The 26,313-nt window shown below is 41.7% G+C and overlaps 2 protein-coding genes and 1 long non-coding RNA gene across 4 annotated transcripts in view; 1 reads left to right on the top strand and 2 right to left on the bottom strand.

Annotated features, from left to right (window-relative positions):
• Positions 1–3,107, bottom strand: part of FECH (ferrochelatase) — a 35,062-nt gene extending 31,955 nt beyond the window's left edge. The window contains exon 1 of the mRNA XM_019755318.2: positions 2,833–3,107. Coding sequence (XP_019610877.2) covers positions 2,833–2,878 — 46 coding nt within the window. The 5' untranslated portion in view covers positions 2,879–3,107. The remainder of the gene's footprint in view (positions 1–2,832) is intronic.
• A 2,577-nt stretch (positions 3,108–5,684) lies between these two features.
• LOC141573135 (uncharacterized) lies at positions 5,685–7,312 on the top strand. Its single transcript, XR_012498738.1, has 3 exons — positions 5,685–5,868; positions 6,440–6,568; positions 6,770–7,312. It is a non-coding gene; the product is annotated as an uncharacterized LOC141573135 (long non-coding RNA).
• Positions 7,313–10,265: 2,953 nt separating this feature from the next.
• NARS1 (asparaginyl-tRNA synthetase 1) lies at positions 10,266–24,508 on the bottom strand. 2 transcript variants are annotated; one of them, XM_019755315.2, is made up of 15 exons: positions 24,304–24,508; positions 23,164–23,243; positions 21,291–21,356; positions 21,098–21,190; positions 20,716–20,805; positions 19,678–19,756; positions 18,777–18,847; positions 17,751–17,837; positions 16,293–16,514; positions 15,986–16,185; positions 15,165–15,300; positions 14,409–14,522; positions 12,353–12,484; positions 11,900–12,031; positions 10,266–11,360 (listed from the first exon to the last, which is right to left on the bottom strand). In XM_019755315.2, exons 1-15 carry the CDS (start codon positions 24,344–24,346, stop codon positions 11,229–11,231), a joined length of 1,677 nt encoding a protein of 558 aa, XP_019610874.1. In that variant the 5' UTR covers positions 24,347–24,508; the 3' UTR covers positions 10,266–11,228. The 2 variants fall into 2 exon arrangements, with proteins under 2 accessions (XP_019610874.1, XP_019610875.1); XM_019755316.2 differs by having other exon boundaries at positions 23,164–23,246; positions 24,304–24,506.
• Positions 24,509–26,313: the final 1,805 nt, after the last annotated feature.

The following is a 26,313-nucleotide window of genomic DNA, read 5'->3' as shown; positions in this document are numbered from 1 at the left end:
TAACTGTTGGGGCCGGCCCGGTGGCTCAGGTGGTTGGAGCTCCATGCTCCTAACTTCAAAGGCTGCCGGTTCAATTCCCACATGGGCCAGTGGGCTCTCAACCACAAGGTTGCCAGTTCAATTCCTCGAGTCCCGCAAGGGATGGTGGGCAGCGCCCCCTGCAACTAAGATTGAACACGGCACCTTGAGCTGAGCTGCCTCCCGGATGGCTCAGTTGGTTGGAGCGCATCCTCTCAACCAAAAGGTTGCCAGTTTGATTCCTCGACTCCCGCAAGGATGGTGGGCTGTGTCCCCTGCAACTAGCAATGGCAACTGGACCTGGAGCTGAGCTGCGCCCTCCACAACTAAGACTGAAAGGACAACTTGAAGCTGAACGGCACTCTCCATAACTAAGATTGAAAGGAAAACAACTTGGCTTGGAAAAAAAGTCCTGGAAGTACACACTGTTCCCCAATAAAGTCCTGATCCCCTACCCCAATAAAATAAAATAAAATAGTTATTTTTCTGGTATGGAGCCAAAATGTTCTAATTTGATGTACACATTGATACTCTATGATTCTAAAAAACTTTTCCTAATTATGAAAGACATACATGCTTAATGTGGAAAACTTGGAAAGAAAAAGTCACAAAGAAAAATAATTCATTATTCTACCAACTTTCTAATAAATATATATTTTTATATAAAATATATATTTTATCATATATGTATATAATATGGTATATAGTCCACCACAAGGAAGCTTATTAATTCTGTAATATGCCAAAAACATAAGAGGTTAAAACTTTCTTTTCCAGTCTTTCAGAATTTGTTTTTAGAAATATGAGGTTGGTGCAAAAGTAACCATGGTTTTTGCAATTATTTTTAAACTGTTAAACCGCAATGACTTTTGCACCAACCTAATACTATTCAATTTTTCCTAACCCAGATAATGTTAATTCCTTCATATCAAACAAGATGATTAAAATATTATAATCATAACTACATCTTAAAATCATAGTTCATAATACAACTGGATGTCAAATCAACTTTATGGTTTCTGAATCCTTCCACTTAGTTACTTATAACCTGGACAACAAATCATTTAAAGTTTCTCATATTGTTCCATGACCTCAAATCTAGATCCTGTCATACTTTATTTGTCACAGGAAGGGTCAATGAAACCAAAGATTAATTTGATGCTTCTTTCAGCCCCATTACTGCTTCCTTTTCTTAAGAGATAACGTCTTTTGTCTTCCAGAGCCCTGATCCTCATTGTACACTGCGTCCTTATTATTTTCCTAACAAAGGTACCTGCAATAAGACATGGAGGTTCAGAGTGGATTCTCTCTACTCCCTCTCAGTAGGTGCCAGACTGATGAATTAGGGAACTTCTTAGAAAAATAAGTCAGCTCTGTGTCCAGTCACCATTCAGATGCACTAGTTAAGCATCTTGGTATGTGGCAATCTTTTACATAATAGTAACTGAACATTTTGAGAGTCTCGATTATCTACTGCATGCCAGAGACGCTGTGCTACAGACTTGGCCTGTCTCTAGCTAATCTTTATGCCAAGCCTATGAGGTACTACCTGACTCCTTTTACAATTACTGAAGCTCAAGCCAGGATGAGTGCCTTGCTCAGGGGGTCACAGGAATGCTGCAGAGCTACGTGGTGTCCCAACCAGGAGTGTCTAGTCCAGAGTCCCATCAGCTCATCCTGTAGACACAACCTATATTCAGGGTTTGTATCAAAAATGTGTGCGGTTGTCAATGGGTCTTATTTGTTCTCCAAATATCTCTAGAAAACACTAGCCCAGGCTGCCTCATGATGGGTCCTGCTGCCAAGGACAACTGAGCACTGGATGATGCGAGGGGCTAGGGCAGAGCAGCAATGGGCCCACTGTGACCTCCATCACCAGGGAGGGAAGCCAGGTTGTGGTGATGATGATGATGATGATGATGAGTAGAATGAAGAAATAAAGTGGAGTCACTGTGGTTAAGCTGCCATATTATTAAAAGAAAGTAGGCTGAGGAATAGGAAACAATTCTATTCTTGCCTTGACTAGCCTGGGAACTTAAATTTCTGAAGTTCCAGTCCTGCGTCAATACCTGGATGCACTTCAGTCCGTTTTGTATCAATGCCTGGCACACATCAAAGCTTCAGTTAAGCATCTGAATGTCCCCAAGAAGAAAACGTTCCATTACTCACCGGACAGCTGGAAGATTACAACCTGGGGCCAATCCGCAGGCTAAGAATGCAGGGCTAACTTTTTTCCCAATGTGAGCTTTTTACCATAAAACTCTCAAACTGTTCTTTCTCCTTCGGAACACTCTGGGTATTGCCGAGTTGTTGCCCCTTTGCAAACCCTTAAGGCCCCTCACTAAATCTTTGTCCTTTATTTCTGGCCAAAGTCTCCTGACACTTTTGAGCTCTGGTGGACTGATGCCTTCATTACAGTCCTCCCTGTGGCAGGCTCTTAACACTGCGTCTCTCCCGTAATCCTCACGACAGTCCTTGCCTGTCATTATTCTGATTTTACAAATAAGCACTAAAGCTCTGAGAAATTCAGCCATTGCGTTCAGCCACCCAGGTGACTGGTAGAACTCCAGATCCCCTCCCCGCGGCATCCCAGGGCCCTCAGGTGACCCACGTAACCCTCTCGACCCTCCCAGGGGAGGGTCCCTTTCCAGTCCTTCCTCCGCCCCTCTACCCACCCCGCGCGGCTTCCTGCGCAGTCGGCCGCTGCTCCCGGAAGCCCCCAGGCTGGGGATGGGGAGACCGGCGGGAGGTGCCTGCTGTCCCCGCCGTCGCTGGGACCTCGGTGTCGGCGGCTGCCGCGACAACCCCACTTACTTCGATCGCGAAGCAGGGCGCCCGCAGCTCGCAGGGCCGCAGCCATGTTTGTGCCGAGTGCAAGCTTTCTCGGGACAGCCGCGGCCCGGGACCTGGATTCCTCCCGCGACGACGCGCTCAGGGGCCGGCCCCACCAGCGCCCAGCCGCAGCGCGCCCCCGCCGGCACCCCCCGAGCCCTTATCTCCCTCGCGGTCTCCCTCTGCGCCCCCGTGGCGCGCCCACTCATTCGCTGCGGAGCCCGGGCAGGGCCGCGGGGGCGGGGCCAGGCGAAGACACGCCCCTCGCAGGGAGCCGGCCCAGGCCCAGTGCGGCCCCAAGTGTAAGAAAGGGCGCCGGGCTCAGCTAGCGGCTCCCTCCGCGCCACCACCACTGAAGCCATGCTAGACCCCGGGTCACCGTGGACGGATTCCCTGATTGCAGTGTGCCAACCTGACCAAGTCAGAAATAACAGCCACAGCTCAGCAAAGAACTTTCTGTACATTTCCATCACTGTTACTTAGCTATAAGGATGCTTCAGTTCTCCAGTTTGCATACCTAATTACAACACAACTCTGCCAACTCTGTTTTGTTTTGCTTTGTTTTCAGAATGGCAGAAGACACTCATGACATTCAGTTTCTCCGTAGTATCTCTATGAAGCAGAGTTTGACAGATGGGATAGAAAACAAACATTGCACTAACAGGACAGCTTTAGGAAAAGTGAAGGCCAGTCTGGTGAATGCATTTCTTAAAGGGATGGTATAGTGAGGTTTGTTAGAATCAGGTCTGCGCACCTTCACCTGGTGAGCGCCTGGCCCCAGTCCGGGACGGAGCAGGCCCCTCCCGCCTTTCTAGTCAGTCCTACATTCCCGCATTTGCATCCGCCAACCCTGCCCCGATGTTCAGTGTGTCATGGAGAACAAGACCACCCCTTGGAACACAAAGGTCTCAGGCATCATTCGTTCATTGAATAATTACTGAGCACCTACTGTGTGCACCGGGAAAACAGGAGTGAACGGAGTAGACAAGGGCCTTACACGGGAGTTAAGGGAGAGTTAGAAAACAATCATGTACTAATTTGGGTGATGATGACCATTAGAAAGAAGAATGAAGCAACATAGCGAGATGGTGGGGAGGCTAACATAATTTGAAATAGATGGGTCAGAGAACTCCTCACTGACATCTGGGCAACGGCCTTAAGACAGTCAAGGGGGCAAGCCATGTGGAACATTCCTGCAAGATGAAGTCTAGACTGGATTGAAGCTAAACTATGTGCTCTTGATTGCATTAGTTTATTGTTAATGTTAGTTCTCCTTAGGGTTATAAGCCCAATGTAAAATGTCAAATTAAACGGGTTGCCTTTCATATCACCGATATGATCTTCAAATTCAAGCAGATGTTCCCTGAGAAACGGACAGTGACACTTGCTCCAAGTATCAAACTGCTTTCCTACACATTTTGCTAACTTTCTACTCTCCTTACGAAAATGGTATCAGTTTCATTTGCCCTTTAAAGAAGTGATCTTCATAGATTATATATTTCTCTACCTAAAGCCTAAATCTATTTCTTTTCAATAAATTATACCAAAAGATTCTACATTTTGAAATACTGTGCTGGGAAAAGCGTAGACCAGGCCAGAGAACTAGAAAAGGTCAAGGGTGTCAGATGTCTCAGCCGCCTCTGGGAGGTCTGGATAAGTCACCCCCCCAGCTGGGTGCTGTGCCCCTCCTGCTAGGTGGAGATAACAGGGCTCTTCTGGCCCTTCCCAGGCTAATGGGGATGATTAGTGACGAGGCATAAAGGTGCCACATCTCACATCATCAACAGATGGGAGGGGTTAAATTTGTATCTGACCAGAAAGGAGAAAGGAGCTAGAAAAACATGCTTTATTAAAGTTATCAACATATTTTTTTAATGAATTAACACCATTTCGTACATTTTACTCATAGCCTGTGTTTTGATTTTTACTGACTTTTAAAAAACTCAGTCAGCATTCCTCATGTTAAAACCTCCTGGTGCACATATAAGGCGGGTTATAAATGGAAACAGAACCTCATTATTTTTCCCCAACAGAGTATCATAACAATTGTTATTTCTAATCCATGGCTTAGTTCTTACAAACATCAAATATAACAGCTTTCCAATGCGTGAATTTTTATGTTCCTATGAAATGAAAGCAGATAAAATGTGCTTTATATCGGTCCTTTTCAAAACTGATTAGAAAACAGCCCATAACCCAGAAATTGTGAATTCTAAATCTGGGTTTACTAAGAAAACCAGAAAGGCCCTTGAAAGGCCAAAGAAATTTATAAAACAATATGGGATTTATATACATACATACATACATTTTTATTTCTATAAATGTATTTTGATTTATATATTTATATTATATGAATGCATTTTTCTAGCTCACATATACGTATTTAAAATAAAATGATATCTGCTTCCTTTAACAATCAGAAGGCCAAATCCCTGGGCCAACTCAGAGAAGTGGCACCCCCCCACCTCGAAGGAGAGGGTTTGTCTGAGCCAGGGTGACTTAATTAGTGAAGAAAGCACTCTCCTGTCACAGAAAGCACTCCGAGTTCAGCCTCTGGTCCTAAATAAAATGAATTTGTCGGTTTCAGCTCAATGCTTCAGGGAAGGGAGGATTGCCTAATTCATTATTTGCCATGATTGGCACCTCTGAGCTACACAAACTAAATTTAGATTACTCAATTCTGTTTCCTTAATCAGAAAAACAACAGGGCAAGTGGGGGTGGTGGTCAATTTTCGAGAAACAGTGGCTGTGTGAGGCAAACAAATGATTACTCAGAGAAATCTGATCGATTGTCCCCACAATTGTTTTACGGCAAAGAGGCTACCAAACCCAGGCCAATCTGACGTGCATTTTGACTTCCCCTCTTAACGCCACAGAGCCGTAAGCCCACCAGTGGTGAGAGTCTACTATGAGCAAAGCAACGTGAAGGCTAAAAACGTAAAGACTGAATCAGATTCTCAACTAGCTCATTCATTTATGAAGTAAATACAGTATGTATGGAGAGCCTCCCTATGTCAGGTAGGTGGTGGGCACTGGGCACACAGCCAGTGCCATCTCTAGTGTCATGGCACTTACATTGTAGAAGGCAAGGCAGACAATAAATAAAAGATATACAGTAAAATGTCAGATATGGCTAGGGACCACGAAGAACCATAAAAGAGGCAAAGGAATGTGGAGAGGCAGAACTGCTGGTTTTGGTGCTGCCCCTGGACATGGCCTCTGCAAAGCTGGCATTTGAGTAGGAACCCGAGGGGAGTGAGGGAGGCTGTCTGCAGGGCTTTGCAAGCAGAATGGTCCAGAGCAGAAAGGCTGCAACACATTTGAGGCTTGTATTAGTTTCCTAGGACTGCTGGAACAACATACCACAAACCAGGTGGCTTAAAACAACAGAAATGTATCATCCTCCAGTTCTGAAGGCTGGAAGTCCCAAATCAAGGTGTCCGGAGGGCCGTGCTCCCTCTGAAATATGGAGGCAAGGATCCTTCCGTCTCTTCCTTGCTTCTCCTTGGCATTCCGTGGCTTGCAGCTGCATCACTCATCTCCTCCTTCATCGTCACACGGCCTTCTCCTTGTGTGTCTGTCTTCACAGGACAATCGTCCCCTCTTATAAGGACACCAGTCATGGTGGATTAAAGGCCCATCCTATTAACCTCACCTTAACTCAATTACATCTGCAAAGACCCTGTTTCCAAGAAGGTGATGTCTACAAGGACCACAGGTGAGGATTTCCACATATCTTTGGGGGCACACAATTCAACCCATAGTAAGGCTTTGGAGGAACAGCAAGGAGACCCTGTCTCAAGAGCGTGTAGGTTCAGTGGGAAGAAATGTCAGCCAATGGATGCAGGACTTTGTGGGCGATGAAAGACTGTCTTACCGGGTGATGTCCCACCAGCAGTGATCTGTGCTTACGTTTCAGAAGGCTCAGTTTGTCTGCGGTGTGGAGAACAACCTGGCGCCCCCGCTCCAGTGTGAAGACATGTGCTGCGTAACTAAATGCGTTCATTTTCTCCTAGGGGGTGTGGTTTTTTTTGTGGTTTTTTTTGAGCACATATGGGTCAAGAACATTTTTTTCTGGCGCTCCTGCTCCCTGGATGGTGGAAGGGTCTTCACAGAGCCTTTCCAGGTGCCTCTGCCAAGATCCAGGGATTTCATCAGTCTTGGACGGGGTTTGTGTTAATTTCTTGGCTCCATAGTCCTGCTCCTTGCAGGTGTGTGTGTACATTGAAACCAGGAGAGTTGATTCTTCCCAGGAAGCTTTCATTCCCTCTCCTGAGCCCTGGGCAAATAGCAAGCTTCCTGGTCCTCCGGCCTACAGGGCGTTTCCTAGATTTCTTTTCAAAGAAGGGCCAGCCGTCCGAGGTGTCCGAGATCCGGCTTCATGTAGGCCCTTACTTCCCCTTCCTGTGGAGGCGCTGGGGACATGATGTGTTCATTTTGTGAAAATGCATGGAGTCACACGTTTATGATGTATGCCCTTTTCTGTATGAATGTTATACTTTAATAAAAGGTTCTTTGAAAGGCCCCCCAGTGCCTTTATCTGGGTTCAATTCTCCCTGTAATCCCCCATCCCTAACCTAATAGTTCTGGCTTTGAGACCCTCTCTACTGCCTCCCCTCCAGTTCTGATGCCTAGAGATTTTCCTTTCGTACTCAGCAAAGGTTTGGGGGGTGGAGGGAATTATATTTATCCAGGAAATCAACCTGTTTAGGGTCGGGAAGCAAGAGGGGAGCATAAGATTCCCTGTGATGATTTTAAGCCAAGAGGATGAAGGAATGCTTTTTCATCACGGTGGTTTTAGAATTTACAAGAAGGGTAGGCTTGAATATACTGAGGCGTACGACCGAGGCAGAAGAGCACATGATACCCAGAGCAAGCAAGGCATCCACACTGGATATGGGGAGAGTTCAGAGAGGAGGCTGGGGAGAGAAGGCCGAGGGCCAAGCCTGAATATGCCGAGGACCCGGACCTTGTAGGCTAATGGGAGTCACTGATAGTCCTGACAGTGAGAGGAGGCCTGTTCCCGGCTCTGCTCAGAGGAAACTAATTAAGCAAGCAGTGTAAGCTCTAGTATGCAAGGGAGGCGAGGCAGGGTGAACAAATAGGAGACAGTGGCCACCATTCACAGAGGTGTTGAGGGGAGTGGCCATGGGAAGCAGTGTACTTAATGGCACATTGGAGATCACAGGCAAGTCGAAATCAGGCAACTCCAAGGTTTCCAGGCCTGGTGAGGCCAAAACAGAGACACACTGGTCAGCAGCACAGCTGGTTAGAGACAGAGATCAGTGTGCTTTTTTTATTGTTTGTTTCCATATTGCTTTGTTTCCACTTGGATGTTTTACGTAGCAGGAAGGACAAACAGGTACAGCTATCCGACAGGAAGTTTTGGTGGCCATCAATATAGAAATAAGGATTGAAACTAACCATTCATTCATTCACTCATTTTTTTTTATGAAACAATCTCCAGAGAATTCATCACTTTCCTTGCTAATTTGTCCTTCCTAATAGCTAATAATTGAACTTTTTTTTTTTCCCTTTTCACTGATGTCCATTCCCTTTTGATCTGTCTTCAAATAAAGAGTAAAGACCTTTGGGTACAGACAGGGACTCTTAAGACATGGATGTTATTTCACTCCTTCTCCAAAATCCCACTAGACAGAGATTTTGCTGTAGGTGGTGGTGTTTTGTTTGTTTTCAAGCACAAATCGAAAAGGATGGGAAAAAAAGTAAAGGGAACCACAGCAATGTAATTTTGGAAGCTGGAAGGGAGATGGATAAATGGTTAATGATTTAGCAGACCCAAGAAAGCTGAATTGTAAGCCAAGAACCATCCAGGTTTACATGACAGAATCCCTAATCGGTTCAGGATGGGAAGCACCAGGTATGTCTGGAAGTGGGGATGAAAGAGAAGAAGTGCTAGAATGAGATTGAGTGCAAGTCTGATAAAGATGTAGTCAGATTGCCTAGACTCCCCCCACTGCAGCGGGCAACTGCCCCCACCCACCCAGCAGCCAACGGGAGGTTTGGTTCCTGGAGAGGCGACAGAGGGCTCTGGACCGAAGATACCAGAGACTGTTGAGAGCAGAGAACCACTGCCAAGAATGGCGTTTGGGGAACTAGCCTTACTAGGGGTGCAGAGACCCAGCCCTCCTCTCCTTTTTCCCCCACAGGAGATGGAAACAGTCTGGAATCCGGCCAGTCCAAGAAAAAAGAGCTAAGGATGCTGACATGGAGGCCTCCCTCACTAAACGGCCTAGGCAGCTCGGCTGACATGAGGAGGACATCTTCTACCCACACACTCTGAGCACTTTAATCTCCTCTGGGGAATCCTCAGCAGATAAGGAATCCACCCCAAGCTAAGTCTCTAGCAGGAAAGAGAGAGACCCAAACAAACAGAAAAAAACAACATGGAGGAAACTGGGATGATGCACCAGGAATGGCTGCTGGGCATTGAACAGGGAAAGTTAATACGTAAGTCATTCGATATTGCGACAGCGTTAGCCTCTCATCTGTCTCTAAAATTTGAGCAGGTCTGCTGCACAAGTACCAAAGATCAAGGGGGTTTTTGGTGTGAGCCACACCTGTATCAGGTTTCAAGAAGGAAAGAGTTGCGGAATAAAAGCCCGGTGAGAGAGTGCCACGAGACCAGAACTCAGACCCAGGGTGTGTCTGTGAGCTGGACCCTCGGCAGGGACGTGGGGTGAGGTTGTGACGCCTGGATTACAGCAACCACCACGGGAACGAAAACCCAGTGTTTCCCCCAAAATAAGACCGGGTCTTCTATGAAATTGTGCTCCAAAAGACGCATTAGGGCTTATGTTCAGGGGATGTCATCCTGAAAAATCTGCTAGGGCTTATCTTCCAGGTAGGTCTTATATTCGGGGAAACATGGTACGTGTGTGAGGTTTGCTGCTCACTGTGCAGTTTCTCGGGCTGATGTCACCTTGACCTTGATGCCCTGATCCTCATCTAATTCCACTGCTCTCCCTCAGTATTAAAACTCTCAACTCATTTACACAATTAAAACTTAGGCTAATAGAGTCTAACCTCTTCACCTAAATTCTGATCTTATGAACTGCGTACCTGAATCCAATTAGAGCCCTTTCACGTTCTTACAAGTATTGTTGAAAGATACAGGCCAAATTCCCATCTGTCATTTCACTCACTTGCAAAACAGGATATAATCTAATGTGTGCAAAAATAACACAAAAATGATTACAAAAAGATGTAACTAGGACCCACATCTAATTTTTAAAAATCATTCTTTTTCATTGCTGTGTAATTTTAGTAATTCCTACTAAATTTAATTAATATCTAATTTCACACCATGAAAATAAAAAGATAAAAAAAGTGCAAGAGGCACAAACTAATATGAGACAGAGATGTTCAGTTTAAAAAAAAAAATTAAGCCTGAAAAGGGTTTTCATGTGCGCCCATTTATTGATTGCTGGGAATACAGCCTATTGAGTATACATGACATGCATTTTTGGGGAGAAATTAACCAAATCTGAAATGAAGCCATTCAATAACCTGCTGAGAGTTAATAAGGTAGCACAGATTAGATCTGAGGACACAGTGGGGACAACTCAGTCACTTACAGTTGTCATTAAGATTCTAGCTGTAAATTCTTTTGGAACTTGTTTATTCTTAATTATTTAGGAAAGAGTGAAGATCAGTCTGCCTCTTTAGCTTAAATTGCTAGTAAGGGTGCTCTCCAACTGAAGTACTAAAAACAAATTGTTTAAGGCAATTCCGTTTTTACAAATTCTTCCATATTAATTCGTATGCCTCAGAATTATAAGCAGCTACACAGATTTAGAAAAGATTAATAATTAATGCAAGAGACAATTCATTTAATTCCAATATCTACTGTTGAATTATACTGTTCTAGTACTAGATTTTTATAACGTATTGTCAATTTCCCCCCAAGATGTTTGTTTTAACTCATTGATACAATAAAATGATACAAATTAAAGAATTTCAGTTTACTTAAAAGGACAGAAAGATTAAGTAACTGGAATGTGTTAGACCATAATTAAAAACTGCTAAATTATATATGGTATGTATGGCGCAAAGATATAAACTGTAATTAGATAAAATGCTGAAATGTATTCGTAACTGCAGAATTACATATCACACATTTATCCCAAATTTTGTAGTGGATATTTTTTCTTAAAATGACATCAATGTCACTTATGTTCACGTGATTTGGATTGGTTTCTGTGGGAGCAGGAATAGAAAACAAAAAGAGAAAACAGAACCAGCTATACCCCAGTGGAATAAAAAACGGGAAGATCTTGGCTTTTTGTTCTTTTCAAAGAGGCAGTCTGTTGCTCTCACAAACCGTATTCTTTCCTTCCATCTTCAGGAGGAACCGGTTATGGCTTGCAGCGCTGGACAAAGCGAGGGTATAGGCATACATCTCGGATGTGATACCTATTCAGAATCCAGGTTAAGAATCGTTCCAGGCCCAACCCATATCCTCCATGAGGACAAGTGCCATATTTTCTCTGTTTAAAAATGAGAGAGAAGAATAATGTTTAGTTTACAATTTTGTCTAAAATAGTTAAAATGTTCTACTGGGAAATGAGTTAACTTATTATGGTTAAGAATTCAACCCTTAATCTATACATCTTTGTGGACCACATGTGAAGAAATAATTTGGTATGAAAAATAAACTAGGGATTAAGTGCCATCCTGGAAAGAAGAGATTTCAAATTTTTAAACCAAGTCAATGTCTCTGTTTATCAGGGGAAAATGAAACCTAGCATTAGATGTTGGTAGCACCTAATGATAAATTTTTAAAAACTCAGCAGCAATGAGCAAGCAAGGCAGCAGTTAAACAGCTTTTCAAATGACATTAACGTATTAGCAAAAAAAAAAAAAGGCAATACTCACATACCACATTATTATAACCACAAAACTGAATACAGCTCTTCAAATGCCAAAGTTCTAGCCTCTCTTAAAAATTCTCTCCTCTTAAAAATTTCAATTTATACAGAACTATTACAATGAAAATATTTTAAAGAGTATTTGAAAAACTGTTTACCTGATCTGTGTACCAGTAATAGGGCGTGGGGTCAATTCCTTCCCTTTTATAACCTGCCAGCATCTCTTCACCATCCCAGATACGCATTGAGCCTCCCACAATCTCACCAACATTAGGCATCAACACATCAACCTTTAAAAACAAGCGAATAAAATGCAGTTACTACCAGGCTATCAGACATGGCATTGCTCCAGAGTTTAAATGAAAACCACAATTAAGTTCTTATAGCTAACGGAACTCTATGATCATGCAAAATTCAAATATTGTTTAAATTCTGTAATTTAACAAGATATTTTAAACCCAATCAGAGGGCCAAAAAAAGCCACTTCTTAAAATAATGGTCATTCTAGATTTATAATGAGATATTTGCCATGAACTGTTATCTTATTCCAATGACAGTCCCTACCCCCTTTAAAATCAAAATTACTAATACGATTTGAATCACAAACTGACAGATTCAGTAAGGCGGGAATCCTCAGGACATCGCTGCATATAGAAGGACTTGATCTCTACAGGAAATCGACACAGCAAGATTGGCTCATTAATGGTGTCTGTCATCAGTCTCTCAGGAGCTTCTGGGATATCCTGAGGTTAAACAAGACTTCATTAACATTTACAGCTCGAAATGCAACAAGACAGAAGCAGCTCTTTCACCCAGTAGCTGCCCTTCATCTGCTTAATGCAACATGGAAGAGGATACACAGCCACCCATAACCCATACACATAGGTGTAAGGGACAATTTCTCTCAAAACAAATAAATATAATACAAATCCCTCCCCCAAAACAAAACAAAAAACACCCGAGCCATATCACTGTGACTAGATACTGGTCAGTTAGTTCCTTTTCTCCAGTGGCCAGTTTTATTTAGCTCTGAAGCAAACGTGGTCCACTTAGTCCCACGAGGCACGAGGAAATCAGTGAACGCTCCAGAACATCACTGATCTACACCGTGCATGTTGTTAATACCACCAATCTTTAAACTCTCCTGTTATCTATACTTCTTTCCTATGATAATAAACCTCTAGGCCTTCGCTGGTAGTCAGACACAGTCGTAAGACAAATAACCAGTGTCAAATTTTAAGTGTAATCACACCTGGAATAGTTAGCCAAGAAATGTCAGATAATGATTAATCAAGTTAATCTGTTTCTCTCTCAAAACGCCCTTCAGTAAACCACATACAAATTCCAGTGAAAACTGAAAACTCTTGTCCTAGTAAAAACTGACCGAGAGAACTGGACAAGACTCACTTATTTGTTGAATATAAGAACTGAAATGGAGCCGAACAAACACCTGGCACAGCTGTTTTCAAGCTCTAGTCCTTGGAGTCCTGAACCCTCTAAAGGGGAAGTGGGAAGTGAGTGGGACCGCGCTGGTCTCAGCTTTTACCTACTTTTCATACTAGAGTTCTGCATAAAATTTAATGGGGAAAAATCTTACTGCACATTCCAAAAAGCCTGAAGACTGTTTATCTCCTCTAGTGCCCTCATATGTCTGGGTGTAAAGGCTGACATGCATTAAGGGCTTCCTGCGCCCAGACCCTGCTAGGCATTTAACTCATTGAGCGCTCACAACTTTGCAAGGTGGATGTTACCTGCAAGGCAGAGATAAGGAACCAGAGCAGGGTCACTGGCCTTCAGTAAGACAGCAGTAAGGACAGAGGTGGGAGCTAAGCCCATCTTACTCCAAAGCTTGTGTTCTTTCCACTCAGTCAAACCACTTTGCTAAGTATTAACAGTTCTCACGTTTTCAGTATAAAATTTTGTTATGTATCATCAACTGAATTCATGAAACAAAAGAATAATTTATATATGCCTAGTATATTGTTTGTCCTTCTATACAGTCCTTAAAACAGAACAAAACTCTGTCTAGCAGTAGTTACATTTCATAGGTAAAGCAGTTAGATTTGAAAATACCACGTAAGAAATGGTTAACCACACAGGGCTTAGGATAGTGTGAACAATCCATACCCCCAGTTCATGCCAGGATGGTGGTCCCAAGCCAAACAGACACATACTCAGTTCACCTGGCGCACCAGGCCACCTTCCCCATCAAGCCTTTCTCCATTAGTTTTGCATTTTAACCAATGGCTATTTTCTTCTTTGAATCTCCTCCACACACAGGAGTTTTAATTCACTATTTTGGTGGGCGGAAACCTTTTTGAGAGAGACAGACGCTTTCTCCAAACAAACAAAACAAACACATACACACACCAAGATTTTGCATGTAATTTTAGTTCACAACTTTCTAAAGCATTCTGCCAGCCTAGAGAATTACAACAGAGCTTGTGACGACTGATCACGGAAGAAAAGGAAAGAGGCAAAGGATCAGACGTGAAGGCTAAAAACTTGCTGCTATTTACTGACTGCTACAGAAACGCTTACTCCAGCTCTATTAACTCAATGAATGCTCAGCAGACGCCTCCTACTTCACTGGTTAATTAAGCAGAAGCAGCAATCCACTTAAGCACCAGGCCACTTTTGAAACAATGATTAGAAAGGAATACATACCTCTCCAAATTCATAGAAAGTTCCATCTTCTTTCTTAATATTGTGTTCTTTTAGCCACACAATTGCATCTGAATAGTTCATCCGTTTGAAAGGCCGTTTGGGAGGCTTAAAGTTCTACAGTCAAAAGAAAAAGATAGTGTCTATAAAAAAAACCATGAACACTAAAATTTCCACTTTAACAAAAAATATTTAGCATCTTTGTAAAATATTATTTCAGATGAAAACCAATGTAGACACTCCTAAAAATGGAAAATATATGACATAACTTCCTCCTATGTAAGTTAAAATACTATATAATTATTGGCAATGAGTGGTATCAAATTTTAATCTTCAAAATATTAGTCCAGAAATAGGTGACGGTGGTCAAAAGGTACAAACTCCCAGTTATAAAATACGTAAGTCCTGGGGATGTAACGCAGTTAATAATACTGTGTTGTAAATTTGAAAATTGCTAAGAGAGTAGATCTTGAAAGGTCACAACATAAGGGGAAAAAAATTGTAACTGTGTGGTGATGGATGTTAACTATATTATTGTGGTGATCATTTCACAAATACACATATATCAATCATTATGTTGTACACCTGAAACTAACATAACATTATATATTAATTATACCTCAAAAATATATATATGCTAGACACTGAAATTGCAAAACTCAACAAGCCATCAAATCTACAAAAATTGAGGGTGAAGACTTCATTACCTTCTAAAAAACAGAATCGTAATTTTGCTTTTCCATAAAACACTATACCTACCGGGTTCAGGTCATACACGATACTTGCTGCGGGTGATTTCAAGACTCTGTCTACCACGTCACAAACCAAGTCCTCCAATCGGTTCAGGAGGTCCTCAAAGGTCAGAAAAGGGCACTCCGCTTCCACGTGAGTGTATCTGAAGAACGAGACACCAGCTCAGAGCTGCTCTTCGTTTCTACTAAGTTTCCCTCAAGCAAAAATTTTAACACGGGGAAACTGTCTAGAAAGGGAAAATGCCAACCTTGCTAACCACCTCTCAACTCTGCAAATTAGTTTTAGACCACCCACCCACCGTTCCTCCTTGAAGAGTAAATTCTTGTTTATTCCTTAGCACATAAAGGATCAAGGCAAAGTGAAAGAACAGACCACAACTAGTTATGGCCTAAGAGGCAAAACTTCTTACATGATTTCCAGTAATTTATTCAACTGCCCATCATATATCTTCTTAATATACCGTGTTTCCCCGAAAATAAGACCTAGCCAGACAATCAGCTGTAATGCGTCTTTTGGAGCAAAAATTAATATAACACCTGGTAGTATATATTGTATCATATCATATCACATCACACTACACTACACTACATTATATTATTATGTTATGTTATGTTATATTATACCCGGTTTTATATTATAGTAAAATAAGACCAGGTCTTATATTAATTTTTGCTCCAAAAGACGCATTAGAGCTGATGCTCCGGCTAGGTCTTATTTTCGGGGAAACACGGTAACATTTTTACATAGACGTCCTCTGCCTACATAAAGATTGCTTTTCTAAACATATTTTCTTAAAAAATTTTTTTGAATAAAAGACAATTCCATACTCAGCCAGGTGCCTTCGGGTCCTGGATTGTTCTGCCCGGTATGACTGTGCGATACAAAACACATCTCCCAGAGCTGGAATGCAGGTCTCCAAGTACAACTGAGAGGACTGAGTCAAAAATGCCTCTTCCCCAAAATAGTCGAGCTTGAAGAGTGTAGCACCACCTTCCACTTGTGTTTGCACTAATGTTGGAGGAGTAACCTGTTCAAATGGAAAGGAGGAATAAAGAAACGCCTATTGTGAGCACCTCCATTCCAGTTTAAAAATGGCAAAAGGTATCATATGCACGATGACGAATGCATACTTACTTCACAGTACCCCCTGTCAAAGAAGTGATCTCTAAAGCACCTGGTGACCACAGAACGTGCTTTCATGATTTTGGACATGTTTTCTCCTCGGATCATCATGTGCCTGTTGTTGAGCTGGACGTCAACGTCCGACTCTTCGTTGATCAAGTTATCAGCTCCTCCGGCAGGGGCCAACCCGATCAGTTCCCAGAAGTCACAGTTCAGCTCATGGCCTCCTGGGGCCTACATTTTTTAAAAGGGGGTGGGGAGAAAGACAGGCAGGGAGAAGGAAACAAAAATTTTACAGTGTTAAAAAAGATTTTAATTTATGTCAAAATACTGAGTTAATTAAAAAAAAAATACTGGGTTAAGCTGATATACCTAAGAACCTCATCATTAGCCTACCCTTCTAAGATAAAGACGCAATAATTCAATTTTATATTGATACTTAATATTTCTTTTAGAGTAAACACACACACATACACACAGATTTTTTTAAAAATAGAAAAGCACTAACTAGAAAATAAAATAAACTATCACCCCATAACCTGGAGTAACTACTAACTACTGCTAACATTTTGCTATCTTTCCAGCCTTGGCCCAATAATTTTAAATAACATAGTACCCACGTTGAAAAATTCCTTAGATGCAAAGGTTTTACTCAAAGCTGTTTGTCTTTGGAATACATATATAGTAAAAATTCAAATTCTCCCTAATAATTCCATTCAAAGCAATTCATTTTAGAAGCCACATATCATGAAATACATAATTATTTGGTGCCAAACACTGGACAGCAAGTAACATCACGACAACTGCTCCATTTATAATCACATTACTTACAAGGAAAATTTAGGGAACTTGAATCAGATATCATTCTTCACATAGGTTCTTTTACATGATCTGTGGGAGACTCATATTTCTAGTCTATCTGGTAGACTCTTGGGGCTCCCCCTGGTGGTTAATATGTCACATTTATTTTATTTCCCAGACAACAAATATAACCACAGTAATAGTTACTTGAATAATAATTACCAACAAGTAACTGTAACTGGTGTAGGTTATATGCCTGTTGGCTGGGGAACAAACATCTCTCTGAATATCAGTTATATGTAACTTTTTTAAAAGAGGCTTTCAAATTCTATTCAGAAAGTTTCAGATTTTAGATTACTACTCTTTCCTGAAATTTTTTGGGTAGATCATTAAGTTTTTCTACCTAGCTGAAAAAGTATTCACACACCCGCTACATTATGGTCCATGAGGATAATTCAGGAATTCTCTAAGGTTGGAAATGCCTGAGCTTGTTATATCTTATGTGCTGTACAGTGCTATTTCACTGGAAAAGGAAAAGGCATATTAAATTTAGTAAGTGTATCATATTAGTGTATTTATATGCCACATACCAAAAGTACAAACAAAGACATTGAAAAACAAACAAACAAACAAACACCTAGTCACCCAGTGAGGGATCAATCCACTCACCTGCTTGCCCTTTGGGGTCAGAGTTAGCGTTCCATACACTGCAACACTACTTTCAGTGGACAAGACTACTCCATTGTAACACTGACACTATAGAAAGATCAAGTTCAAATTTAGTTATTCACATTTTACATTAAAATATTCTAACATATAGAAAGCAAAGGAGATTATTTACAAACAAGTTATCTGGTCCAAAACTAGTAAAATAAGATGGCCATCAATTTTTATTATTAATAAAGAATAGCTATTTTTTTTTAAATTTATTGGGGTGACAATTGTTAGTAAAATTACATAGATTTCAGGTGTACAATTCTGTATTACATCATCTATAAATCCCATTGTGTGTTCATCACCCAGAGTCAGTTCTTCCATCACCATATATTCGATCCCCCTTACCCTCATCTCCCACCCCCCACCCCCCGCCCAAGAATAGCTATTTTTACAAAAGATTTATCTATATATAGATATACACACATACATAGGCATAATTGACACTAGTCTACATTTCTTAAAAGTATCCGAAAAGTTCATTTTTATCTTTCTTTAAAATTCAGACTGTTAAAATAATACAGGGTCCCTCTAAGCTATGATCAACGTTTGATAAAATCATTAGGAGAAAAGTGATGGGGAATTTTATGATGGAGGGATCAGGCTATCAACACCCGAACCCACCATTCATACAAAAATTCAAGTGGACATTATGTGTTTCACAATGATACAACTGGAAGAACACAGCTTTGCCCATGAAAACACTGTGCCACCCCACCACCTAAAGAACCTGAATCTGATCAAACCCAACTTCCAGCTTACAGGAAATACAGAGAGTGGAGGAACATGATAAATGATGTAATCAACCCAAATCAGAATGTGAGGAGTTCCACAGGACAAACAACCCGATTTTTTCTAATAAATAAATGTTTTCCACAAGTTGAAAATATGTATACAGATCCTAAAATCCCCAAAACTAACAATAAAAGGACCTACTGAAAAACATCTAATGCTTAGTCACCAATAAGAGAAAATATTTACCAAATCATCTGACAAGACACACTGAAGATACCCAGTACCGTCCCGCAACACCAGAAACATTAAATTCTTTCCTAAAACCGAGAAAGAGAAAATTAGCCAGACTGTTCTCAAGGCACTTAAAAGTACTTTCTCATAATTCAACCTCCTGTAAAGGAAAGTCCAAAGTTTAAACACGGGAAGTTCAAACCTCCCACATGGCCCCCTTCCTCTGAAGTGTCCACTGGTAAAATCACCGCTCAGAACTTGTGAAGCATTTTCTCTTCTTCATTGTACTTGCAGCTCTGATGCGACCCTCATGACCCACATGATCACGGGAAAGCAAGACAGTAGCAATACGAGGTGAGGGCTTATGTCTTATTAACCACTGACTCCCCTGCGGTGCTTAGCATGTGTACTCAGCGGGAGGGTCATAAATATTGTTGTACAGAATCACTCGTTTTCTTATTTATGTCCCATTTCTTTTCATGAAGGATTTGATAACCACTTCCAATAAAACACGTATAATAAAATAATAAAGAGCAAGAAAAAGCAAAATATCAGGACCCACGGAGAAGTAGAAATGAAAATATACTAATTATAAATGTCAACACTACTGCCATAAGTAAGTTTCAGGTTTGGCGCTTCACTTTCTGTAACACGTCCCCTACTTTTCATTAAATAATTAAATTCAATTATACAAATATTTACTGGATACCCCGATTGCTTATACTTACATAGCATTTAAATAATTTTAAAAGTTTTAATAGTGATATTAAGAATACATTTGGGATATAAATCACTATCTCCTTGAAAAAGCTAGCAGCCAAAAACCAAAATTCCTCCAAGAAAATGAAGTTGTTTTTCATCTAGGGCCAGGGATATTTAAAAATAAAACAGAGAAGAGGAAAGCTGTGCCATTTACCTTGCCTACGCAGCCTGTGGACCCAGCCAAACACCTTTACTCTTTGGCCTCTGTATCCTTCTAATGCGTGAATCTTCGCCTGTCAAGTTAAAATAAACAACATTTGACCAATCATGTCATTTATCACATAGCAACTTTTTCACTAATATTAGATGGATGGCAGTGAAGTATAAAAAGTGACAAATGGTGCAAAACTGCAGATAGTTACGCTACTGCAGGTCAGAGCCAAAAAAATTTCACCATACTGGAGTGGTTAAAAAAATAACCCAGGTCTTCTTTCTCTCTTAGTGCAAAATCGACAATGAGAAACAACTAGCATTCCAGATAATCAGTATAAAAAAATCAGTGAATAAATGAATTCACAACAGCAACAGCCGGAGTCTACACAGTCCTTTCCTTGACCTCATTCCCACCTGACCCTCTGGGAGGTGGACGTTAACAAAGGTAGCTAGCTTTTTGCTTAGAGGATGAAAGAGACAGGAGATGAGGAGAGGAAGGGCGTGGTGAGTACAGCCAAGGAAACAGCTTCCTCACTAAGGAAACAAGAAAAACAGGACAATTCACCAGCAATAAGAACTATCTGAAATCTAAGCATGCCCACTCAGTCCTGCATTCTGTTCTAGAAAAGAATATAGAAGGAATCCAATTTCATAAAATCACAAAACTTTGTATGTTAAAAAATCATGAAAATCATGGATTTCCACCTCTTCATCTTATCGTGAGGAAACGAGTAATTCAGGAGCGTACAATCACTTGACCAACACCACACAGCACAGCCAGGCTGGATCCCAGGTCTGCCAGTTTTTAATGAGGACAGAATCCATCCAACACACAATTACTAAACTTTAGAATAAAATAAACCCCAAAAGAACTACCAGCCTCAAAATTCTGAAATGTTATTTCTCTTGATCCCTTCTAACAGGAAAGGAAAGACAGGTAATGCAAAGGAACAAACCACGTGGCAGGCACCCTAGACACAGAAATAACAGACGTCCATCGCAAGTCCACAATATTTGCAACAATACATGTCACACTTACACATTTTGGCTCTGGAAGACTTGAATCATTTTTAATGGTAATCTTCTTTGCTTCTTCCAGGTTCTTTTCTCTTCTCAAATTGTCTTCTGCCTAATTTTAACGATAAAGCAATTTGTTAACATGGTTTCCAGTGTTCTAACTTTTATTTTTTTTATTTTAAAACTTTTATTTATTTTAAGTGTGTTTTTCCAGGACCCATCAGCTCCAAGTCAAGTAGTTGTTCCAATCTAGCTGTGGAGGGCGCAGCTCACAGTGGCCGGTGTGTGGGGATCGAACCGGCAACCTTATTGTCAAGAGCACCGCGCTCTAACCAATTGAGCTAACCGGCTGTCCCCAGTGTTCTAACTTTTAAAATGTTCACAGTGGCAAATTCATTGCTCACCTCTTTCTTTTCCCGAGAGTCACTCTTCATTTGTTCCCGATGCCACATCTTTTTAATGTTCTTCATCTGTGATTTAGAAATAACATCCCACCTCTAGAAAGAAAAACAGATATTTAATTTTTTAAAGATATCTATGTTCAAACGAAAGTTTATTTAGAAAATATAATTCTGTAAAGTTTTTGGTTCACCCTACCTCATTTTCTTTTTGTGAATCTACGTAAATGGTAGGAAACGGTTCTTTTCCTACTGTCATCAAAGCCTTGGGTGGGGAGGGAGGAAAAGAAAATTTCTTTAATATTCTACAGTATTTGAAATCAACATAACACCTTAATTATAAGGCAACTTCAACTATCTAGGACATAATCAAGAGCCAAAAAGAGAGCATAAAAGACGCCAACAGTCAAAAGTCAAAGTTGATAGAATGGCTGGTTGAAACACTAAGAACATTTTCTTAAAAGTAGAAGCCCACAGGTCCTTTTGCAATAATTCTAGCAAGTTCAGTTACACAGTATACAGTTTCCCAGTACAAGCAGACTAGAAGCACCCAATTTCAAGTGGCCATAGGGACCAGAGGAAGGTAAGCTGAAAACAACACAGAAGAGCTAAGAGCAAAAGCTAATTGTAGGTTCCATCTAAATGCTTAATCCTAGCTAAGAAACAGGGACGTCGTTTCTAAAAATCTTTCAACAAAATAATGGTTAAGGACACAAAAGATTAAGCTTCATTTAATTTGAAAAATGACCATATATAGAATACCTTTCTTCACTAATACTGGGACATGTCAGGTATTGCTGTCATTTAATATTTTATAGTTTATTGTTGTTTTTTTAAATAGTTGAAAGTATGTAAAAGATAGATGTTTTATTACGTGTTTCCAATATGCCATCAAATTTTCTCCCAAGTTTATCAAGTCAACCAAGAAATGTAAGGAATTACTCTCTCCAGTCTCAAGATCTGAAGATTGCAAAAATGACCTTTTCTAAAGGTCTAGTTTCCAAACCTGAAAAATACTTTTCATCTTGTTTTAACAATAGTTTCAACTCAATGACTGGTACAGAGGAAGGAACCTGGATCTTTTAAAAACATCCAAGAGAGTTCATCTTTCTAACAATTAGAATTTGTAGAGATCTTTGCAAATTATTAGGAACTCATTTAATACCTGATACTCTCTACTGATCCCTCCTTTTATATCACTGAAATTGAAGGAGCCAAACTATAATTCCCCAAATCAGCATGGCACACTTTTGTTAACAGCAACATTCTGCAAACATTTACCTAAACAGTCTTGTCAGTTTGGGGAGGCCCAAGTCACCCCAACAACCCAGACATGAGAGAAAGATTTCCCTCTAAGAGTTAAAAAGTTAAGACTTATGTATGACACACCAAAGCACAGCCACAGAGTACGACCTACAAGAGGAGAGAATGCTCCCAAGACACTTGACAGTAACCTAAATACCCTTCTGATCTGTAGTTGGCTTTCCATATAAGTCTGCTTAGAAAATAAATATGCTAAACAGGTTAGTTCGAGGAGTCTAGGCCCTGAGAAATAATAGTACATTAATAAATTAGTATTCGGCTTCCAGGTCCAGACTCATGAGTTACTGAGCATCTGTTCTGAGAAATGGGTCCATTCTTGGTATGCTGGTATAAATTAGGTCTTTGAGTCTCAGGGCTCACGTCTGGGTTTTAGTGGTAACTTCGCTAAGAGGCCTCAGGAGTCAGTTTCAAAGAAACTTGGGTTTGAGCTCAGTGGGTCTGAGGAGAGCTGTTTATTTCTACAAGAATTGCAAAACTGGCCTTCTGACTCACTGGAGAGAAAAATTCCATGATGTAACGCTGCCTGATAAGGGGAAAAAAAGACACCTTTTAAATATGTTCAAGTAAGTTTAGACTTAACTTATCTAATACACTTAAAGCTACATAACTGTACACAATCCTTACATTCCCTTTCCTGAAAATTCTCTTCGAAACCTATTGCTTGAAATAAAATTATTCACAAGTCACACAATAACTGACATAAACCATTAATAAACGCAGAGTCGTCTGCGTGTGAGAAGAGACACTACCTTTAGACCTGTTTTAAAAGGTTTCTCCTTGGTTCCATCACCCGTGGCATCATTTCCCTCTCGATCCGAGACATACAGCTCTGCTGTTTTACAAAATGAGAATAAGTTACTCATTTGGACAACAATAATTACCAGTTACCTCATACTGCTAACTACTTTACCCATTCTTTATCTTTGTAAAGAGAACAGCCATCTGATTAGTAAAAATGACCACACTCCAAAAGGAATTATACCATAATTATTTTCCCATGCCCCTCTTTCAATGACATCCATATCATAAAAACATAGTACAGATTCAGCTTTTCAAAATGAACTTTGATCACTTTAATTTGTGATACTGCTTCCCTCTACTTGAGTCTCCGGTACTAAAGTCGGGCTTTGAAGTTGGCCAGACCAGACTGGAATCTTGGGATATTGCATCTTAAAAGCCAGGGTGATCTTGGAAAATTCACTGACCCTCTTTGGGCTTATTTCTTTGTCTAAAAAAAATGTGGAAAACAATACCTATATTGAAGCGCTGCACTGAGGATGAAATAAAATTACACATACAAATCACACATCCCAGGGCCAGTGCACGGATGGCAAATAAACACCACTACTCTCTGATCTTTAAAGGAAACCGAAGCTCTAAGGTGAAACAAACTGCAGAAGGCCTCACAGCTAAGTCCGAACAGTGACAGCAGTAAGACCTCCATTTTCCTTTTCCTATGCGCCCTATGGTATCCCTGGAAATCTCAATATAAATGAGGTGTGAAAGAGAATTAGAATTCTAAAGTCCTTCCCTGACTATCACTTTGAAGAGTGACATATATTGGACTCCCCTGACGTCCGACAGTGCCCAAGTGTCAGACGAGTCACGGGATTTTTCGCAATTGGGCAGGGCCACGCGCGGCCGCCATACCAGCCCCGGGGGCACACAGGGCTCGAGGGAAGTCGCGGCCGGCCCCGCGCGTCCGGGCCCGCGGGGGCCCAGCGGAGCCCACCCGCGTCCCTCCGATCATTCACACAGAAACAGGGTGGCGCGCCCACCCTGTGCCAGGCAGCAGTAAGTGTCAGGAATCGGCCGGAACGAGGTTCCTGCCCCAGGCGTGGGCACCGAGCCATTCATTATACACAACGGTGTCCCCGAGCCGCACTCACCTAGTACCATGCCTGCGGTCGCCCCGGTCACCTCCAAGGACATAGCAGTCTCCCAACACGCCCCCGCCTTGTCACTGCAACGTGCGCCGGTGGCTTCCTGGACTCCAACGTTGCATCATAGAACGTCGTGCACAAGCAGCCCCAGTGAGTCACCCGAGCGTCGCGGCGCTATTGGTTACGGGTGGTCAGGGAACCTGGGCGAGTGACGCTGCAGCCGCCATCTTTGGGCGGGGCAGCGGCAACTTCCGGTCCTGCGCCGCCGGCCGGTCTAGCTCCAGCTTCTTGTGGCGCCACTGCCTGGGCACGTCCTGATCTTGGAGACTCGGTGGGGGCTGCTCTCCGCTCCCTTCCGTGTCCACCTCCCTACTCTCTGTGCTGAGTCTTACAGTTCTGCCCCCAGCTGTAGATTCCAGGGCCCTCTTGGTAACCAGACGAAGGATTTCTTTCCATATCCCCAGAATTGGAAAGATGCAAAGAAATGCACGAGCAGGAGTTTGCAGTATAGAAAGAATAGTTTAATATTGAATTGGCCAGTACAGAGGTAGGAAGCTAATACTCAAAACCAGGCTCCCTGATGGCATGTAGGTTACAGATTATAAAGGGCAGAGTCATAAGACACCCTGTGTTAGGGGATGCGGGGTCCGTTCTGGGAGCTGATTGGTCTGAGATAAGGGTAATCAAGTATTCCTTCACATCTTGAGGACAGTTCCAAGGTCTCTTCCAAGTTTCTTCAGGTCTTCAGGACAGTTCTGAGGTCTTTTCCAGCAGGGAGTCATTCCACATCAGGCCTCAGGAGCTGAAACATAACTTAGGTCAAGATGTTATCTTTAGCTGCCAGAGGTCCTGGATCTTGTGACCATTAGACATGTCCAGACAACTGTCTTCTGCTGCCTGGGGGTTGCTGATTATCCAGGGGAAAGGTTAGGTATCTGAGTTGGGGAACGGGGCAGGGGGAATGATCTCTAGAGCTAGGATTTAAAGCTGAATTTAATCTAAGGTCATAGGAACCCTCAGTTTCATCATCATAAAATATATTGAGTGCCAGAAACGAGGTGGGGTGAGGGTGGAGGTGAGGAACATACCAGGGTTTGTCCTTGAGTCAAAGGAAAACGTATTTTTGTTATGAAAGAAACTCTAAAAGTAACTTCATACGTAGGTTCAGAGTCTATCAGGAAAATGAACCAAATACTTTTCTTCAATAATATTTCACCCAATTTCATGGACTTTCTCTTTCTCTCTTTGGTGAATGTTTTTTGTTTGCTCATATATTAGTTATCCATTGCTGCAAAGCATATTACCCCAAACCTTGGGAGCTTAAAACAACGAACATTTATTACCTCACAGTTTCTTAGAGTCAGGGATTTGGGAGTGGCTTAGCTGGGATTCTGGCTCAGGGTCTCTCATGCATCAGGTTTGGACAAGGGCTGCAGACATGAAGGCTTAGCTAGGTGAGGCCTTGGTTTTCTGCCAGGTGGGTCCTTCATAGGGCTGCTAATGACAGGGCAACTGACTTCCCCCAAAGGAAGTGATCAGAGAGAGAGAAATAGAGAGAGAGAGAGAGAGAGAGAGAGAGAGAGAGAGAGACTGAAACTGTATTAGTTACCTATTGCTGTATAATAAATTATCTCCAAACTTCAAGGAACATTGATCTCACATTGTCTGTGGACCAGGAATCTGGGCAAGGCTTAGCTGGGGCCTCTGGCTCTGGGTTTTTCAAAAGGCTGCCATCAAGGTGTCAGCTGGCATTGCAGTCATTGAAATTTAAGATTCTTAAGTCTCACCTAGGGTAGATCCTTTTCCATGTTCACTCAAGTGGGTGTTGACAGGATCCAATTCCTTGTGGGCAGTTAGCCACAGGTCTCCCTCGATTACTTGCTACGAGGGACTCTCTACAAGGCAGCTTGCTTCTTCAGAGCAAGTAAGAGGGCAAGAAAGGGTGCAATCAAGGTGGAAGTATAGTCTTTGGTAGCCAACTCTTAGAAGTGATAACCCATCACTTTACCACATTCT

Source organism: Rhinolophus sinicus, linkage group LG09 (assembly GCF_036562045.2).
Source record: "Rhinolophus sinicus isolate RSC01 linkage group LG09, ASM3656204v1, whole genome shotgun sequence".
Taxonomy (NCBI): domain Eukaryota; kingdom Metazoa; phylum Chordata; class Mammalia; order Chiroptera; family Rhinolophidae; genus Rhinolophus; species Rhinolophus sinicus.
This window is presented reverse-complemented; position numbering and strand designations above follow the sequence as displayed.

Excerpts from the sequence above, each read along its gene's own strand:
- NARS1 (XM_019755316.2), bottom strand. The coding sequence starts at position 24,346 with ATGTCCTTGGAGGTGACCGGGGCGACCGCAGGCATGGTACTAG. Across the intron at positions 19,757-20,715 it reads GTCTTCCAGAGCCAAAATGT|GCGAAGATTCACGCATTAGA; the intron begins GTAAGTGTGACA and ends TTAACTTGACAG. Across the intron at positions 11,361-11,899 it reads ATTACTGGTACACAGATCAG|AGAAAATATGGCACTTGTCC; the intron begins GTAAACAGTTTT and ends ATTTTTAAACAG.